Genomic DNA, 21,297 nt, shown 5'->3' with positions numbered 1-21,297 from the left:
ATGTGCAGTTAAAGGAGTACATGCGTATCCCCATTGCAGCCAAATCACATGGTATTCCCAGCTAAGTATACGTTTGGATGGGTCGCTCTGGCACGGCCGTCATGGTCGAAGGGTGGTTCCGTTTCATTCCTGCACTGACCATGTGACGGGCGTCCGTATAACACTATGTATTTTTGACTGCACACAGACTTTGGTGAGAATTGTGACAGTCCGGCACATAGCGTCTCTTTGTTTTCCTTGTGGAATTATAGATGCTGTCTATGAAAAATGTGAGTGATATATTGAACTAGTGTGTTTCATGTGATGTGAGGGAGGGTACATCTCGACACGTTGAGCATCATCTCATCTCGACTTCGGTTCATGCATGAATGAAAGGAGTGGATTGATCTCCAACTTTGCAATGGCAGCGGCACATTATCAGACGATGAAGTCTGTGTAGCAATTCTTGTGCAAGTCACATTTTGATTTGTTACTTCACGTAGTTGCTGCTCAGAAATTTGTACCATATGGTTGATGTTGCCCAATAAGCGAACATACTAATTAGGATTTGATTCCCTTTGTGCCTGCTTCACAAGAAGTCAATTTTTAGACTCCTGACAACAATTCCAAAATATTTTGACAGGACCTTTTGGTACATGTTTGCCAAGAGGCAGAAAGAAGGATTCGGGGGTAGGAATATCAAAATATCGAAAACCCCATAATCATAGTACAGTCCAAATTACCCTCCAGCATTTTCTCACATTTTTGAGGCCTAGGCTGAGAAGGACAAGGGGGGGAAATGGTTCTCCCAGACACTATCTGGCAGGACATCTTGAAGGTGATGGTGCCGACATGATGCTCAGCTGTCTACTAAGGCGCGTTTGTTGAACCACAGACATTCCTCTTAACAACTTAATGTTGTCAGTCAGATTCCACTGTTTATATTGCATTCCACTATATTCCTCTCTGTGTGTCTCTCTGTGTGTGTGTGTGTGTGTGTGTGTGTCTCTCTCTGTGTGTATGTGCGTGCATGCGTGACAGACAGACAGACAGACAGACAGACAGACAGACAGACAGACAGACAGACAGACAGACAGACAGACAGACAGACAGACAGACAGACAGACAGACAGACAGACAGACAACTCCAAAGTTACCTTCTTAAAGTAACGTTTTTTTAAACGCGTGTTGTCAGATTTGCTATTTATCCACCATTTAGTCAGGCACACATGCAGAACATATGCCAGAATAGCATAGCTGACTGCATGCGTTCCTGGAGCATTTCACCATGCGAACAAGAGCTAATTTTGTGCTTAAACGCTGAGTGCTACATGACTTATGATCAGGCAGATGTGCTCTAAGTTCATTTTTTTTACTTATTCTGTGAATGAATCATAGCACGACTTCCACTCATTTTGGGGGGTGGGTGGGGTTGTGCCTGTGCCCCCAGTAGCAACGCGGTGCTCGCTCTGCTCCGCCGCACCGCGGACATTTTGAGGCTTTTTTCGATGAAGGTAAACTTATTAATCTGGGCCCTGAGTAGAGTTTCAAGACCCATTCTGCCGTGCTGAGTGAAATCTGTCACGAAATGGATGGAAACAAAAGAGCGGACTGGGTGCTGCTGGTTCTTATAATGGTTTCTGGCTCAGGCGATCGGCAGAATTTGGCACACTTCTGTCATTATTTGAAAATCCAAAGCCCTGAGACGTGGCACACATACAAGCTGCATAAAGGTGTTTTACAAGGAGCCTTGTTGAGGGGGAAACTGGAAGATCTGGGAGAGGATATTTCATTTTTTTCCCCTCTCCGCCAGTGGAAAGTTGTTGGCACCATTTCTGAGGGAAGGAGAAGGGCAGAGAGGGAGAGAGATGGAGAGAGGGAGGGAGAGAGGGAGAGAGAGGGGGGAGGGAGGTAGAGAGAAGGAGAGAGATACCAGGACGTCAGGGTCCTGGGCTGGTCTCATTGCAGGGGCAACATCTGGTATCAACTGTAGGCAAATCAGATTTCGTAAGCCAGTGCCTAGCAACGCATACGTTATGCCCCCATGGAAGAGTATAAAACAATGAGATCTCCAACAGGGAGCCACAAAGTGAAACGCTTTCAGCAGGGAGTGTTTCTGGAACTGTTATAAGTGGGCCACCACATTTTCAGAAAACACATTTTATGTACAGTTATGACATTCGGTCACTTGAGGTTGCGTCGGGCCAGCAAGCCGAAAATCACTCTCTAAGAAAGGGTGCAAATTCCAATGTATATTCTGCATTTTAGCCTATTGTCTCTCCCTATACACTTAAATACATTGTGTGGACCTGTAAGGATCCGTTTTGACACTTTCAGCGTTCGATTATTGACACTCCGGATGTTGCCACGTCGGCGGACTAAAATTTAATTAAGATTAATTTAGTGGTATGGAAATTGCACATTCTGTGGTGCTGCACATTGCAGAATAAAAGAGCCACTGTCACTGACACTGCCGAATGAATCGTCTACATAGGAAGTGTCGAGGAGGAAAGATATGTCTGTCTACATAAGTTCATGGCCTTTGCGTGCATGCGCACGTCTGTGGGTGACGTGTGTGAGGGTGTGGGTGGAGGGGGGGAGTGTTTATGTGTGTGTACCATGTGTGCCTGGCTTGTGGTGAGATTGTATTATGTTTGCGCATACAATATTTTTATATCTGTGTGTGTGTGCGTGTGCGTGTGCGTGTGCATGTGCGTGTGTGTGCGTGTGCGTGTGCGTACACACACGCGCTCTACATATGTGGTGAGAGCATCTTCAGGGCTAAATTGACACATGCATAGCACTTGGTCTCGTTATGCTTTAGTAGAGAAGGCACAGCAAAGCCCTGGTCTCCCATGGCTATTACTGCAAATCCCATGCCTTTCCACCCCCCACCCAGCACATCTATCTCCATCTCTCTATTCACAGTAGGGTGCATTTTCACACTTCCAGAGTTAAATTAACCACTACTGTGTGGACATGGTCACTTGCTCGACTGTACGAGTGGGCGGAATGGGGGTGTGTGCGGTAGAATGTGTTAGTGATGATTGTGAGAGTTTATTTAACCACTTAAACATTATACACATTTATCTAGGTCCCCCAGCTGTCTATACTTACTTAGCACCTCCCCTTCTACACCATAATTGCGACACATTGTGAGCTTTTAGATCTGCTGCACTACTGTTTCTTTTTGAGTGGCAAAAAATATATATATATCTTTTCGCACCTTGCCCGTACATTCACTTTCGGAAATTACACAAATAGTAAGTTAAGCAAATTAAGTATTGAAAAAGCCACTGATAAGTGGTGTAAAAGCATGGCTGGACTTTGCCAGATCACTGTCCAAAAGCTTGCCACAATAAATCTTTAATAGGGTCCGTTTCTGAAGTTTTCAGCCAGACTCAAGTCTAGTGGCAACACAGGACTCAGCCAAATAAAATATCAGGTTCCTCAAATGAACTTTAACAGACCTGTAACATTCTAGATCAACTCTTTAAAAAAACGGAGCCAGTAACAATGTGGTCTTGCAGAGCTTTTTCCTATCCACTCTTTTCTCCTTTCCACTCTCTGGTACACACTTTAACAATTGCTGGAACTGAATGTTTGTGTAAATAGCGTTAGTATCTAATAAGGGTTTTAAAGACCTGGTGTGGGTTGGATGATAAGTACTTTGTGGTAGCCAGGCAAGATCCACTATGTTCTTAATGCTGATTTTTACTCAGTTTCTCTTATGGCCCTGGTTGGCTTGATTTAATCACAATAAGCACCTCACTCGCAAAAGCAGTGTACAGGATCTCAGAATACTGTTTGCACAGAACAAGTTGTTCTTTTGTGTCCAAAGAGCAGTCAGCAGAATTGCTGGGCAAGCCAGTGCAATAAGCCTAGCCTTACTTTGATTCTGCAAGTCATATTGCATACAGTTATGCTGCCATGTGTACATCAATTTAAAAGTTCTGTGAGAATCTTGCCTTTCTGTGCCTTTTGTCCCATTGGTTGTGCTAGCAGATTCGGCAGGTTGGCTGGGGATCTGTAGAGATTGACCTTGGAACCTTGGGACGCAGTCATTGTGATTGGTCCATAGAACCCACTGCCTCCAAGCTATCGACCATAGAAAACAAAGTGCCAGTCGTAGTAATTAAAAACACAAAAGTCAAATCACTTTGTAAATGTTGAGCATTCGGTTGTTCTTTCACGCAAATGGGCTTTATCAGTCTGCAAACCAATAATATCCTTATCCATAACCATAACATACGGAAAACATAAACAAATAGCTGTCCCAACATTTTGAGCCTAATTTGACAAATTTGCCTGCGAGATTGCCATATAAAAATAAAAAAACAACTCTTTCTTCTACTCCTTATTACTACTACAGGGTGCCTTTTGAGTGTTTGAGTTGAGATGTCCCTTTCACTCTCTTGCTTGTTAACTGTGAGAAAACCTCTGTTTACTCTGTTGTGTTTGTCAAACCGTGTGGTGGGACACAGCTCGCACCCTGCGTGCAGGTCCACTGCAGCCATTCATGGGTGCCGGACAGAGGGGTTCGGCATTAAAAGAAGCTTTGTCGCAAAGCAACAGGTTCTCAGAGGGAGAAAAATGCCATTTGCACTGCCAACGGCGGCCAGTTCTCTCTCACCCCCCCCCCCGCCCCCCCGCCTCCGAGTAATGGTGTTTTATTTACGCTGTCTCTTAAGAGCAAGCACAATAATGGAGCCTCACAGTCCATAAAGCGTAATTAAGCGTTTAGCCCTAAGCTCCAGGCTACAGATGGGGCTGTCTCATACATTTACACATTCATCCGTCTTTCCTCCTTAAGTCAACCTGTCCTAAACTTTCAAGTTTAATGAACCCTCCCGTCTCGACATCAAGCATTGTTCTTCTTGCGGGCGGAGGTTCCGCACAATTCCGCTCCCGACTCCACGGGACAAAACATCAGTCAATCATATTGAAGGAAGGGGATTATCTCTTGTGCTAGCAGAGACAACCCAAACCTAATTCTTAGCATGGCTTAGACCTGGAGCAACGTCGGACTCACACCATTTCTCAGGGGGGTGGGTGGGTGGGTGCATGCTGCTATTGTAAATCACCCCCCCATCCCACACCCGGCAGCACCCCGCGTGCTTCTCTCAGTGGTGTGTGTGCCCTCACAGCAGATGCAGCGGTCAAGAAACACATAGCTTAACTGTAATTAGCACATGCGTTTGGTGCCCCCTCTAGTTTTTGAGAGTACAGTATGGTCATAGAACCTTCAGGGAGGTTAATGTGATTTGTTCACTGGTAATGTACACTAATAAGGTGCGTGGACTCTGCCATATGTTGTGCAAGATAGACAATGCTTTCCCGGGGCGATGGGGTTATGAGAGGTTTACAGTCTGTGTGCCCTTGTGGGATGGGAGTCGAAGGCAACAGATGGCCAACTGTACTTCCTCAGTCTCAGGGTCTGCAAAGCTTGTTATTTTGGACACCCTTTATTGCGGGGCGGGGGGGGTATTCAGGGTCCCTCCAAGTCATTTGGTGGTCCTTACCAAAAACAAACTTCCCAGAGCCTGGGCTCAAGTGGTGTCATTACATATTGGCCGAGAGACGTAGATGTCATACTCATGACCACTTCACTATCTTCCCCAAGTGCTAATAGAATAATTTAAGAGATATAATAGAATGCTGTGTTTGGTCTGTGTGTGTGTCACTCTCAATTCCATTGGGAATGTCCTGTTTAAATAAATGGTATTGAAATGTTTTTTTTCTCCCAGAGATCAAATTAAAGTGGCGAGAATTCACCGAGCTCCTCACGCACTGTTTGAGTGCTCAGAGGTATCGAGTTGCTTCGTGTGAAATGCAGTCAGTTCAATGACGCCAGTGACTCCATACATTATCCCCATGTCGTGGCGGCTCATCATCAAAACGGTTATCTGCATACCATTGCTCTGAAGTCTTCCCTTAGAAAATATGAAGGGAAAAAAAGCAAACCATCCGTGCTGCGGACAGGCATTTCCCCCAGGATTTAACTGGATAATAATGGTGTCCATACTGTTGTGGTGCTCAGTGACTCAGGCACGACCCTTCACTCTCTTGATGGAGACACGTTCGATCCAACATTTTATTTACCGATTGAAGGATGCGTGATTCTCTGGTCTCACCAATCTCCCTCCAAATTTCCTAGAGTAGACTGCCATATCCGAGAAGTTATTTGGATCAAATATACACACACCATGCTGTGCTGCAAAGCAATGAGTCATTTCCATCCGCAACAAAATCTCTCCGGTAAGATATACAGTTTATCTGGAGATTTGATGGTGTTGATAATTCTCCATGTGAGGTAAATACGGATGATGAGAGGGCTGTAATCAACTCGGGAGTCATATCGGGTCGCTGTAGTTTGTTTTCCCGAGTGACCGGAGATTAACCCCTGAAATGAGATTAGGCTAATGGTACGGTTCTGTACTGCACTCAGTCAGAGGGGAGCTATAGAGCGCCTTGATTGTTCTATATCTGTTTTGGCTATCTAACAAACTACAACTCAGGGATGATCCCATGCATGAGATATTAGTAATAAACAACATCACATCAGCCCCCTTTCTCCCCCTTTCTCCCCCTTTCTCCCCCTTTCTCCCCCTTTCTCCCTTGTTGAGATGTATCTTGCACACAATGAGCCACAGACGTCGTTGTGCACTGCATGCGATGCTCTCTATTGACCCATTCAGGACGGGAACCCATTTTGGTGTTTTAAGCATTATGTTATACTTTAGCTATTGAAAAATAGCAGATCTCCAAGCTCATAGCGCGGCACACTACAAGCTTGTAGATCTGCTATTTTTTTTAAATCGTGAAAATGTGTTCCAAATCTTTGAATATACTGTCTATTCTTTCAGCGCGAGGGGGGGGGGGGGGGGGGTGTACCTGGAACAACACATTTTCAGATGGAGGTCGGCGGTCTCAGGTCTAAATGGGTTAATGCTGATAATGACCATGTGTGCACTTGCTGATCTGTAGACCAATGTCCTTATAGGACCATACATACCACAGGCCCTCACCAGAGACAATGTCCTTATAGGACCATGTCCTTATAGGTCCATACATACCACAGGCCCTCACCAGAGACAATGTCCTTATAGGACCATGTCCTTATAGGTCCATACATACCACAGGCCCTCACCAGAGACAATGTCCTTATAGGACCATGTCCTTATAGGACCATACATACCACAGGCCCTCACCAGAGACAATGTCCTTATAGGACCATACATACCACAGGCCCTCACCAGAGACAATGTCCTTATAGGACCATGTCCTTATAGGACCATACATACCACAGGCCCTCACCAGAGACAATGTCCTTATAGGACCATACATACCACAGGCCCTCACCAGAGACAATGTCCTTATAGGACCATACATACCACAGGCCCTCACCAGAGACAATGTCCTTATAGGACCATGTCCTTATAGGACCATACATACCACAGGCCCTCACCAGAGACAATGTCCTTATAGGACCAATGTCCTTATAGGACCATACATACCACAGGTACCATACAGACCAATGTCCTTATAGGACCATACATACCACAGGCCCTCACCAGAGACAATGACCAATGTCCTTATAGGACCATACATACCACAGGCCCTCACCAGAGACAATGTCCTTATAGGACCATGTCCTTATAGGTCCATACATACCACAGGCCCTCACCAGAGACAATGTCCTTATAGGACAATGTCCTTATAGGTCCATACATACCACAGGTACCATACAGACCAATGTCCTTATAGGACCATACATACCACAGGCCCTCACCAGAGAAAACAGGCTGTGCAGGTTTCATTCAAGCTCTCATAAAAGAGAGTCAAATGTACAACTACTGCAGTGGTAAGAATGAGGAGGAGGGGGGGGACCGGTGGACAGGGTTAGCCTATGGAAACAATACTTTCTAACCACGATTCATGCATGGCAGCCACCGCCGGTAGGCAGCTGACTCCCCCCCCGCTCCAAATTTCCACCAGCTCCCTTTTCTTTCCATGGTGAAATTATGTCATTCTTGTCACTTAGCGTTGGGCCAGACGGCTTCGGGGCTCTGCCAGACCCAGACAGAACCTTTCTCTCACCATACCTTTCCCCGGCCCGTACCCTGTCTTGGAGCATTGAGACACATAAGAGGTGACATTCTCCACCCCTCCACTCATCTGAGTCATTGACCCAGACACCCTCCTTTGGCTTAGCCAGATTCCAGTAAAGACCGTTTAAAGGAGATGCTGATATTTTTTTTAGCAGGCTGTGAGAGCATTCCGCTGTGGTTCGGTCACCCGTTCTAAAAAAACTAAACAAAAAAAACGACCTGGCTTCACACAAGCTGTTTGATTGTCAGCCACTGTTGCTGTCATTTACAGGTACTGTCATTTACAGGTACTGTTGCTGTCATTTACAGGTACTGTCATTTACAGGTACTGTTGTTAGAAAGACTGTTGCTGTCATTTACAGGTACTTTACAGGTCATTTACAGGTACTGTCATTTACAGGTACTGTTGTTAGAAAGACTGTTGCTGTCATTTACAGGTAGGCTACTGTTGTTAGAAAGGGGAGGATGGCTAAAGCCTGAGTTATACTAGCTTACAACATGTCGCGACGCAACACGTTGTAAACTTGTAGATCTGCTATTCTCGGTGCGCGGCACCGGTGTGCAACTAAATATAATTCAGGCTCAAGCCAGGGCAGATATGGCACATGGGTGCACATCGACCCATGGTTATTTAGTGCCATCCATCACATCCATGGAACGTCTCACCCCGGACTTAACTATGTCTGACAACCGCAATTTGCATATATTTGCATACCTGCCGAGATATAGTGTTCCCTGATGACTATATCTGTCAGCCGGCAGAATGTAACAAGATAGATCTGAACTATTTACACGCTGGACAGAAGGTTGGGAGAGAAAACAGCTGCCAGGGGTTATGCGATATCGGTGATCCCTGGGAGACTAAGAAGGCACGTCGTCGTGCCCGCGTGGCAGTGCCGAGGCTTGTGCGTGCGCGTGTGTGTGTGTGAGTGTGCGCATGTGTGTGTGTCTGCGTGAGATGCTGTGAGAAGCGATACACCCGGAAAGATGTGGAAAATGCCCTGTTTGAATCCCCCCCCCCCATCCCTGTCAGCAACCACTAAGTTCAGCATAGGTTCAGAGCTGTAGCGAGGCATGTTGGGGGGGGGGGGGGGGGGGGGGGGGGGCGTTTGTGTGCATTGGAGAGGGGTTTAGTGTTTGGGGCGTGGGGGTGGGGTGGCCTTGTGCCGCGCTTACTGGGGGATTAGCCCAGGGTAAGAGTGTCCTGTGCCTCTTGAGACCATCCCTGATTCGTTCGGTGACGGGGGGGTGCTTGGCATTGCAGGTCAAAGGTCACGCAAGTGCATGGACTAAGCGGTCAGTAGGTAGAGGAGTCTGTTCTCTCTGGAGCTGGTAAACAGGTTGTGACATCACATCCTGTACCGAAGCGTAACGCCTGGAAGGAGAGCACTGGGTTGCACGCACGCACTCACTCACTCACACACTCACACGCACGCACGCACGCACGCACGCACGCACGCACGCACGCACGCACGCACGCACGCACGCACGCACACACACACACACACACACACACACACACACACACACACACACACACCCCTGTTGCTTGGCGCTTGCTTCCGTTGTTTGGTGGAGGAACAATGCGATTGAAATGCAACAGCCTACAGTAAATGCGATGGCTGCAACACACTAACAGAGGGCAGCTCGATTTCAGGAAAAATATGCTGCTTGGCTTCGTATTTGAATACAAATATTTTCTCAGCCTCTCGCGCTCTCGATAGAAGCTAATGGCTTCTGTAGACAAAGCCATTTCCTAGAGCCACTTATCAGTCCCAACAGCTCCAGCGTGTATAGAACATCTTTGATCAACAGTCTTAACGGAGTTGTTTACAGTGAAGTAGGTGTTTTAGAAACAGTAGCCCATTGACGGAAAACGTATGTCAACGACCCCCAAAGTTACCCCCATAAGAGATTTATTGTTAAAATGTTTCAACAATATTCAAAAAAGATATGTCATAATGTCACATTGCTTTATTTTTTATTTTTTGAAAACAGCAGATCTGCAAGCTTAGAACACGTCACATCATGACACATTGTGAACTTGTAGATTGGCTATTTTCAAGTAGCCGGTGTATAGTGTGTGTGTGTCTTTTTGGCTGAAAGGGGTACTCCAAAAACCAAAAACAAACACACACAAACTAAAGTGGTTGAAGTGATTTTGATGCTTAACTGGGGTCCCGGGACCCCACTTTGGCAATCAAATGAGACACGGAGCACAGCACAATTAAGAGGATCAGTCAAAGAGCAAAAGCCAACATTAATATGTTGCCATGGCAACCTCCTAACGATGACTCATGTCAGCCCAATCACATTGCGAACTTGATTGTGTGGCACTGTGACGATCGCCCTGCACCTGTGTTGCTAACAGTGTGAATTTCATTAAGCAAAACACTCAATACACTGGATTGGGCAGTTTAATGGCCACATGTGGCGGCCATTGTAATTGCATAACTACTGCTTAGGTTGACAAAAAAGTCAACATGCTACCTTAATTACAAACCACAAGGATTTATGTTTCACGCTTGAAACACTTCATTAATACCTTAGATACTTGTATATTTAGCTTGTGCTTGCGTCACTTGTATCTTGTGCCACTTTCTGCTCGTAATTTATATCCCCGTGATCACAAATATTTGTGAACTTGGATGGATACATAATCACCTCTAAATTAAACTTTGCCTATATTTGGTTATAAACACAGCATATGAAAGTCAACCAAGACTAGAAGAGTGTGTGACTCATATTCTGGTAATGAGTCAGCTAAAGATTGGTGTTGTATGGTCAATGGGTTCCGTACTTTTGGGATGAAGCTTGTTTACGCTTCTCTCGTTTTGTATAACTCATTTTGCTGCTGGAATGCTGCAGTTGTGTTTACGCATATGGCCCCAAAACCACGCATGTGTTAGTAAGCACTATTTTGATTAGAGCACCTGGATTTATATGATAAACTGGACTGAAAGGTCCCACTGAAATGGCATGCTAATTTATTATCATATTATTTTCAAAACATTTCTGAGATGTATTATACAATAATATATTTGAGTCACAATCATCACAATGCAATCGGTTGTCAACATGCGGCATCTTGCTTCATGTTCAAAATGACCTACAGCGCTGTGGTTCCCAAACCTTTTCATGATTTTCACCGATTTTCATTTCAAGAGCCCCCAGTTCGACCTGAATTAGGCTACAGTCCCATATTTAATGGCATTTCTATCTCTGGGACCACAATGTATATTGTAAAATCAGAGTTAATTTAACTCTGAGAGTGTACACATTGTACACTCTCACTCATTGAACATGTGTAATGCTTAATTGGGTCGTCCACTCACAGTTAACAGCCTTTGTATTGAGTTTGTGCTTGAAATGTACTGTAATTCTGCAAACTGTTAATAAATATTTCAATCAATCAATCAATCAAAAATGCAATACACATGGTTACACGGCATGTACAGTAGCATTTTCAACCAATAACATGATGACAGGCACCTGTCAATCCCATTATAGCTCAATGTAGCCTCGGTCCCAGCCTTACTCATCTGCAAAGAGAAATGCCTGGTCACAACCTAAGTATTTATTAACAGTTTGGAGAATTACAGTACATTTCAAGCACAACTCAATACAAAAACTGTTAACTGTGGACGACACCATAAAGCATTACACTTGTTTACAATAGGGTCCACCCTTTTCAATTAATCGGAACATGTAGAGACGTACAATACACTTCTATAAAAACCAAAAACGGGAAATCATCATAAAAGGAGGTCAAAAGGGAAAAAAAACATATACGATATGATATAGTACTTTATTGTCAGTTCACACTGAAATTTGTCTTGCAACACAGCAGCCAAGTATGCAGAACACATATACACACATTTGACATAACACAAAGAACAAGGCAATTTACATACATAAAGACATGAAGACAAGACCAATATCCACCGCTTAGATTACCCTGTGGCTACTACAACTCCTGATTAAGCCTCAAGGTCGACTGGTGGACAAAGGGGTGTGGGGGTGGGGTTTCAGATTTGACAGGGGCCAGTTTCGAATTGCAGCCGTCCGTAGGTGCCCTTTGAGAGCGGTTTTGAAGGAGTCAAGGGATTCACATGTCTTAATGACTGTTGGTAGGGCGTTCCGCATTTTGGTGGCATAGGAGCGGAATGAATATAGTCCCTTGTTTGTGCCGAATCTGGGTTGTATATGGTTTGTTGAACTCCCTCTGGTGTTGTGGACTTCGTTGACATTAACCCATTTTGGGCGGGAACCCTTTTGGTGTTTTAAACATTATGTTATAATTTAGCTATTGAAAAATATCAGATCTACAAGCTCATAGCGCGCCACCGAGTGGCGCGCTATGAACTTGTAGGTCTGCTATTTTTGAAAAATCGTGAAAATGTGGCGCAAATCAGGCCTACATGGGTTAAGGCAGTATTTAGACAGGTACATGGGTAATTGTGTATCTTGGAGGAGTCAACCCTAAGCCATTCCAGCCTGTCAAAGTGGGCCGTGGTTAGGCGTCATTCCAAATAACTCAGTTGGTCCACTCCAGGGACCCTCAGGGTTCCTTGAGGTGGCTCCAAATGGACCCTAACACTTCTGTAACTCAACACTATGGGGGTTCTTGAAATTAAAATGGTTTAGAAGCACTGCGATAGCAGCTCAGGGCTGTGCTACACTGTTCTGAATCTAATTCAAGATGGCAGCTAGAGCATTTCAAACGTATGCTACAACAGTATGCTACAATGTGTATCTGAAAACCTTTGAGGTGAGAAAACAAATAGCCAATGCAGTAACATAAAGATTCGGCACTGCCTTGTTGCAGTGTGCAGCACACTTGCGGTGCGTTGCGCACTGCGACAAGGTACAGTAGTGCCGACAAGGCAGTGTAGATGCATTTGAATCCCATAGGCTGAGGGGACGGGATGGTCAGCTGAGACTGTCATTGGATGAAAAAAAAGGCACGATTGTGGTCTCAAAAATCTATTTATTTTAGTCTTGAACCCATTAAGACCTGCTGCGGCCTATTCTACAAATGCCTTCCAGAGATGCCAGGGATTCTCCCACTTTCAAGATTTTTCAAAAGATCAAAAATAGCAGATGTACTGTATAAGCTTGCAGCGCAGCACAAAGTGACGCGATGTGCGCGTGCTGTGCATATGCAATCTTCGAATAGCCAACACAAAAATGTAAAATGATGCAATGCTTTCGCGGTTTTAATATTAAGGGCACCTAGATAATAGGTCTTTAGGGAAAGTTGAGCATTTCTTCCAGATACATCCCAACATTAAATGACACGCGCGAGCGAGCGAGCGAGCACACGCACGCACGCACGCACGCACGCACGCACGCACGCACGCACGCACGCACGCACGCACGCACGCACGCACGCACACACACGCACACACACGCACACACATGCACACACACACACACACACATGCACGCACGCACACACCGCCACTATCCCCTGACCCTCCCTAACCTCTTCTAATTTTCCTCCCCTGAGATTCTCGACTGCTTTGATTTCGCATGGCTTCACGTTAGCAGAGATTATTGGTGGCCACCCTCCAAATGTTTTCTATTATTCCTTATTAATTCCAGCCCCCGCTGTATGCAAGCATGCACTTCAAGCATCTGATGTTATTAACAGCTGAATACACAGAGACACACAAACTCAGAGTTTATGTTACAGCACCACTCCAGGATTTTGTTTTGAGTGCATTGGTTTATTTGCTAAAGCTACAGTGTGTATGGAGGATGATTTACAGATGAGTTGATTCATTTTTAGTAATGATTGACAGGCTTGGTAAAAAAAAAAAAAAGGGGGGGGGGGGGAGACAAGAAAATCTCAGCTTTCAGATCTCATCCTCACTCAAACTTCAGGTGCCCTCTACTCTATAAACAACACAACTACCAGTAGCAGCAAACCATTTCACAATACATCCAAAACATTAAAAGTTGTCCACCAGTCGCGTGTTGTGACTTTCGGTAAGCACTGATCTCGTGTTTATGTTTGAATTATGGAACTGGCCTTTAAGCATGCCATTTAAGGAAGCATTATGGAGGGCAACACCAGCAAGGCAGATGTCTGAGTCCCCTTTTTCTTTCTTCAGGTTTTTCTGCATTGCGGCTCACTTTCATCTGCTATTGATTTAAATCCGTGCCTCGGGGGCCCCATGAGCCCCGTTTCGTCACTCGCTCGAGGAGGAAAAACGGCTAGATTTTCGCTGAAAATAGCATTTTGCTGTTTTCTCAGATTCCAACAGACTAACTCGCTCGCTCTAAAATAGACCCATTGCCATGGAGATTAAATCTATGTGTGTCCAAAGACCCCAGGAAGGACGCCGAAGAGATTGTGTTTCAGAGATATTGAGCCCCTTTTGATGTGTTGCGCGCTGATGTGTGTTGATGTGGCAGCGCAGCAGCCCTATGGAAACCAACACCAGCGGCCAGAGACATTTGCTGGAATAAAAAAAAGAAAGAAAAAGCAACAGGAAAATTGTGGTCAAGTCCTCCTCGCTCCACCAGGATGAATTGCTTCAGTATGGGACGAAATGCAAATGACAAGACTATAAAACAAAAAACACCCAACACGCCAATAAATCATCGCCAGCCATTGTCCAAAAAACACAGAAGAAGACTAATTCATTACACTTTATTGCGTGACCGAGCGTGCCCTTCAACGAAAATAAACGATTTTCAACACATATTTTAGATGAAAATCGTTAATTTGAATCCTGTTGAGTGTCTTGGTCCCACAATGACGTATAGATAAGCATGTTGACGCTTCCTCCCTGTAAGCATAAGTGGAGTGACCAGTGTTTTATTTTTTTCATTTTAATGAATACGGCTTTGTCTCGTATTGTACCAGTAGTGTGCTTCACTGCCTGTCTGGTTTGTTATGTGTTGTGTGGGGACTACAGATGAAATTTAGCATCTTTGCTAATTCCGGTGTATTTACATTGCATTTGGTTGTAACGTTCATGAATATGCTTGTCCCGTCGAAACAAACAAATAAAGTCAAGTAAAGATGCTGCACCTCAACAATAAACCTCAATAAAATTCTGGCCAAAACATTCTGACCATTCTTTTTCGTTTCGTCTGCAGGTTCTCCGCCGCTAAGCGGAACGGGCACAGTCACGGTGCTGGTGGACGACGAGAACGACAACGTCCCCGTCTTCACCTCGTCCTCGTTCCACACCGCCATCGCCGAGGACGCTCCCACGGGGACGGACGTCCTGTTGGTCAACAGCTCGGACGCCGACGTGGGTCTCAACGGAGTCATAAGGTACACAGACAGACGTGGTGGTTAGTTAGAGACGTGGGTCTCAACGGAGTCATAAGGTACACAGACAGACGTGGTGGTTAGTTAGAGTTAGAGTCTTGGCTGTGGAGCCTTTCCCTTATTTAAGCCATTTAGAGCTGAGGAACGCATCTGTGTCGCCTTATTAGCTTTTGAACCACTTTAACTATTATTTTTAAACTTTAGCTGTTGAAAAATAGCATATCTACAAGTTTGTGGCCCAAGCTTGTAGATCTGCTATTTTTTTTAAATGTGGCTGCAAATCTTTGAATATATATTCTTTCACGGCGAACGTTTTTAACTCATATCTTTGCTTCTGGGGGACAGGAAACTGTCATGATTTAGACGACATTCATATAATCTCAGGTCTTAATGGTTTAATACTTCTCTCTTCCTGAAGGGATGCTCTTCCGTTCCGTTGCCCCTGGTAGTGCTTCCTCACATACAGTACAAGTGCACACACCCACAAATACAGTACTGTGAGTGTGAACATACAGTACACTCTCGTGCTTGCTGTGCACACGCCCAGCTCTCATACTGTTTTGACTTTTAGCGTGTTATTTGTTTTGCAGTGCCAGCAACTTGTGTTTTTTAGAGCAACTTTTTTAAATTATAAAACAAAATTAAATGGCCGATCTGCAATCAAAGCTTGCAGATCTGCTGTCTTCACTGCTTTTGTGCGACACTCTTCTGCGGGCATTAGTTTATGAAAAAAACTAAAAACAAACATAAAAACTTGCCGGCAGTGCCGATCCGCTTGATTGAGAAGTGCAAAACTGTCTGGACAGTCTGTACAAGACTGAGGCTTTGTTGTTGCTATTTGTCTTACGCTCTCCATGACGCAACAATCCGACACATCATTTCCTGATTTTGTGACATATGCCAGGCCAAGTTAGCAATTGATGCCAGGAGGAGTTGTTGTTTTGTTTCATCTTTATCCATTTTTTTTGTTTTTTTTTGTAAATCCATTGTTCGGGCTGTAATTCTCCAGCTGTATGACAGCTTTTCTTGCACTCTGCCCCTCCCTTGCCCTCTTCCAACCTCTATGGAAGGGGTGGAGGGGCGGAGGGGTCTGTGAGAGATTCTGGATGCTCTCCCTCAAGCCGGATGTTGATTCAGACACAATCCCTCCTTTTTACCCGGCAACCCCACTGGGTACATGTTGGGGGTATCGCGGCATGCTCTACTTTCCCAAAACATGGTAATGAGGATGTTAATTGTCTATGACAGTACGTGTAGTGCCCATCGGGGGGTCCTGGGGAGTGGGGACGGTTCGAGGCCCTTAATAGAGACCAGAACCGCTTGCCCGTCCATTATTAGTTTGGATTCTCACAACCCCGTTAAATGTAAGACCCTAAACTTGAACTCGTTGCGGGACCAGGCTCCGTGTATGAACCACAACACGGCCCTGTGTTGTGGACGACGGTGTTTTAGAGTTGTCGTTGACTCGTTGCCCAAATGAGCCTATAGTGCCCATGCAGTCTAGGTTTGCACATTGTTCCGTGCTTTGTCCTTCCATTTCTGAGATGTGGGGGGGATGGGGTGATTTAGCAAGAGTGCTTTTCAAATCATAGATGCTGGTGTGTGTGTACATTGTATGTGTCGCTTTACGTTTGCATCTGGGACACGTTGGAGAACTTCAGAGATATTGAGTGGAAACCCGATCCTCGTTGGAAACCAAAAAAGTATGGCCCTCTGGTCATAAAGAATTCTGGGGTGTCTCCAGTACTCGACGTAAGCAGAGAGAGAGATAGAGAGAGAGAGAGAGAGAGAGAGAGAGAGAGAGAGAGAGAGAGAGAGCAGCAACTTGAACCACATGACTCCTCTCAGAGGAAGATGAGAACGGCAGAAGAAAAGACCGATTGCTTTTCATAGATTTTATAGAAGGTGGTCACCATCAAAAATATTGGTTAACAAAACAGGCTTTGAAGAAGATGCAGATCTGTGTATGTGAATGAGGGACCGCTCTCATGCATGATCCTGTATGAGTGACTGCATGTGTTTCTGTTCAATCTGATTCATTCTTTTAAAGCCTGATGCAGTGCCCTCTATAGGACATTTGGTTACACTGACACCAGGAGCATGAACAGTTCTATCCCTTAGCTAAAAGCTCAGAATCTACATAGTGGTATGTGACCATAACTGTAGGTTGTAGTTTTATTGCTACTTTGGCAATGGCTCAGAGACTAACTTGGATGAATTATTTTCTACATGTGTTTTTGTTTTGTTTTTTGAGTCCCAAACAAATCTTGTGATTTGGAACTACACAAGGATCTACAATAGAACATTTGTTGTATTTTACAGTAAATTATAATTTATTATAATCTCGTATCGTCAGCGTTCCCATCCTTTCAAGTTCAATTGTAGCTGTTTTTTTTGTTTCCCATAAACCCCTACAATGTGTTTTGCTGTTAAAATTGCACTAAATGTATTTCGTCATTAAGCCTCGATCTCTGTGAACAGAGTAGCAGGGATCTCTGTGAACAGAGTAGCAGGGATCTCTGTGAACAGAGTAGCAGGGATCTCTGTGAACAGAGTTGCAGGGATCCCAACGTAATTCCGACGGAGCATTAGTCCGACATGCGGGAACAGCGGTCGGACTAGCGCTCAAACATGCGCTGCTCCCGTGCTTGCGGTTATGGTTAGGTTAGGGATAGAGCGGTTGTCGGTCTAATGACTGTCGGACCAATAATAGTGTCGGAACTAAGTACTGCACCCGAGCAGACTGTAGCACAGCGCAGTATTTCACTCTAGCCATCAGCAATCCTTTTTAGACATGGGACAACCAGTGGATGTGTACATGACTTTCCATTACACCAGGGTTCCATTTGCTGGGGTGGGGGGGATACGTGCCTTTGCTTTTGATATCCCCCTTCTGGTCATTATTATTTTTTTATCACTGGTGGGGATATGTTTTATCCCTGCTTCTGGTCAGAGTGAATCACAATTTACAAATGTAATATTCATTTTCTCGATGCAACGCGTTGTGATCTTGTAGATTTGTATATACTAGACCTGCACGTGCCCGTCGCAGTCGGCCACCGACCTACTTGGGAACGATGCAACTTGGGAACCTAATTATATACGTTGTCATAGCTCCCGTTTTAACTGTCAGCCGGTGTCTGTGTATGTGCCTGTGTGTGAAGACTGCAAACTGAAAAGTGTGCTTGGCAATCAATTCGGCCCACTGGCAGAGCCTGATTGGTTGAGCCTCAATTGGCTGAGGCAGAGGCTGGAAATTGCCCAGGTGAAAGGAGTTGGCCTCATTAGGTCCACTGGCAGAGCCTTGCCCAGGAGAAAGGAGTTGGCCTCATTAGGCCCACTGGCAGAGCCTGACCAGAGCCTTTTGTGGTGGTTCTGGAGAACCGTGGGTCCGACCGACTCAATACCTGGCACTGCACTCCCTGTGGGGGTGTGGAACGCGTGTGTCGAATGTGAAGTCGGTGGGTCAAACGGTTCTGGAGTTATGTGCATTACAACCGTAAACACACGTACGCACGCACGTACGCAGAGACGTGGCGCATTTATAGTAGGATATAGCGTAAGCAATTAAAACCTCCATTGTATATATGCATACAGTAATGCATAAGCCATTTAAGCAGTTTGAACTTAGTGTGAGGTGGTGCAACTGGCTCCTGCAGACCTGCACCTGAGTTGGTTCTGTAGGTGGAGCGTGTTTTCTTTTTTTCTGTGTAGGCTACACCAAATCTCTTTGGCAAAAATAGCCAATCTACAAGCTCATAATGCATTGCGTTGTGAAGCGCTGTGAGCTTGTAGATCGAAACATCCCCCCCGCCAAGTGGATAATTATTTAAGAAAATGTCCCCTACTCTGTTTAAAAGAGTAAATAAATCTATCCCATCTCTTATTGCTCTTATTGAATGCCCTATTTTATTCTATCCCCCCCATACAGCTACAGTCTGACTGGAGGGAATGGTCAGTTCTCCATCAACCCAGCAACCGGGCAGATCATCACCAGCTCGCTGCTCGACCGTGAAGCCAGAGCTAATTACCAGCTGCTGGTGGTGGCAACAGACGGAGGACTGCCCCGGGCCATGTCCAGCTCTGCCACCGTGTCCGTGACAGTGACCGATATCAATGACAACCCTCCCCGCTTCCACCACCATCCCTACGTCACTCACATCTCCGCCTCCACTTCAGCAGGTTGGTGCTCCAGCAAGACACACTTGTCCTTTATTTGTTCTGGAGGCAGTGATCCACTTCCTTTTTATGTGTTCCTATTATATTATAATACTTGTCCTCAACGAGAGATACACAGTGCCAAACTAGGTGCAGTATTGAGGCTTACCGTAACTTCCAATACAGATACTAGCCTGTGACAGAAATGATAATAATAAACAGCTTAGATTTGGGGTATTAAGTAAAAAGTCGGATCTGTAATTGTAATTTACTGCCATGCAACTGTATAAAAGTCCCCGACTGCCGATTGGTCGTTGTCATTGTACCACGCTGCACCTAGCACTTTGGGTTCTTGCCAACGCAATTCATTATACGGTTTTGTAATGAAAGATTCTGTGCTTTATTGACCACACACATACTGTACTATACTACAGTATATAGCATGGATGGGCAACTTTGAAGATGGAGAGGGCCAATATATTTCCACACTCACTCCAGAGGGCCACTGGAGTGAGTGGCCCTAAATACAGACTAAACTAAATACAGATACATTGGACATAAATACAGATACATTGGACATTAAAAAAAGACAATAACATTTGAATACTACTCATTAAGCTACTAATTTAGACTGAAGTAATTAAAGCAGGTCATGTTTGCATGTTTGGAATTGTAACAGCTGAAATCAATAATATATCAGTATTCCAATATTAACCTGAGGGCCACATTAAGTGAAGGTGGGGGCCCCCACCATGTGGCCCCCGGGCCGCCAGTTGACCATGTATGCTATATAGCCTACGTTTAGCCCAGCCGTGGATCTGCTACTTGGTATGCGTTTAAATCAAAGTCCTTTATAACAGCTGTCCTTCTCTCTAGTGTTCTGTGTGTATCCCTGGGCTCATATACAGTGTTCTGTGTGTATCCCTGGGCTCATATACAGCACTATTACCTTCTCTCTAGTGTTCTGTGTGTATCCCTGGGCTCATATACAGCACTATTAGACAGTGTTCTGTGTGTATCCCTGGGCTCATATACAGCACTATTAGACAGTGTTCTGTGTGTATCCCTGGGCTCATATACAGTGTTCTGTGTGTATCCCTGGGCTCATATACAGTGTTCTGTGTGTATCCCTGGGCTCATAGACAGTGTTCTGTGTGTATCCCTGGGCTCATAGACAGTGTTCTGTGTGTATCCCTGGGCTCATAGACAGTGTTCTGTGTGTATCCCTGGGCTCATAGACAGTGTTCTGTGTGTATCCCTGGGCTCATAGACAGTGTTCTGTGTGTATCCCTGGGCTCATATACAGTGTTCTGTGTGTATCCCTGGGCTCATAGACAGTGTTCTGTGTGTATCCCTGGGCTCATAGACAGTGTTCTGTGTGTATCCCTGGGCTCATAGACAGTGTTCTGTGTGTATCCCTGGGCTCATAGACAGTGTTCTGTGTGTATCCCTGGGCTCATATACAGTGTTCTGTGTGTATCCCTGGGCTCATAGACAGTGTTCTGTGTGTATCCCTGGGCTCATAGACAGTGTTCTGTGTGTATCCCTGGGCTCATAGACAGTGTTCTGTGTGTATCCCTGGGCTCATAGACAGTGTTCTGTGTGTATCCCTGGGCTCATAGACAGTGTTCTGTGTGTATCCCTGGGCTCATATACAGTGTTCTGTGTGTATCCCTGGGCTCATAGACAGTGTTCTGTGTGTATCCCTGGGCTCATAGACAGTGTTCTGTGTGTATCCCTGGGCTCATAGACAGTGTT

The 21,297-nt window shown here is 45.1% G+C and overlaps 1 protein-coding gene across 1 annotated transcript in view; it reads left to right on the top strand.

Annotated features, from left to right (window-relative positions):
- The window catches only part of fat4 (FAT atypical cadherin 4), a gene marked incomplete at its 5' end in the record, with an annotated part of 141,231 nt that overhangs the window by 94,494 nt on the left and 25,440 nt on the right, over positions 1 to 21,297 (top strand). Inside the window, 2 exons of the mRNA XM_079512858.1 lie at positions 15,204 to 15,384; positions 19,313 to 19,563. Coding sequence (XP_079368984.1) covers positions 15,204 to 15,384; positions 19,313 to 19,563 — 432 coding nt within the window. The remainder of the gene's footprint in view (positions 1 to 15,203; positions 15,385 to 19,312; positions 19,564 to 21,297) is intronic.

Source organism: Electrona antarctica, assembly GCF_951216825.1.
Source record: "Electrona antarctica genome assembly, chromosome: 1".
In the NCBI taxonomy this organism is placed as follows: Eukaryota; Metazoa; Chordata; class Actinopteri; order Myctophiformes; family Myctophidae; genus Electrona; species Electrona antarctica.
The sequence above is the reverse complement of the archived record's forward strand: the minus strand, read 5'-3'. Positions and strand labels throughout refer to the sequence as shown.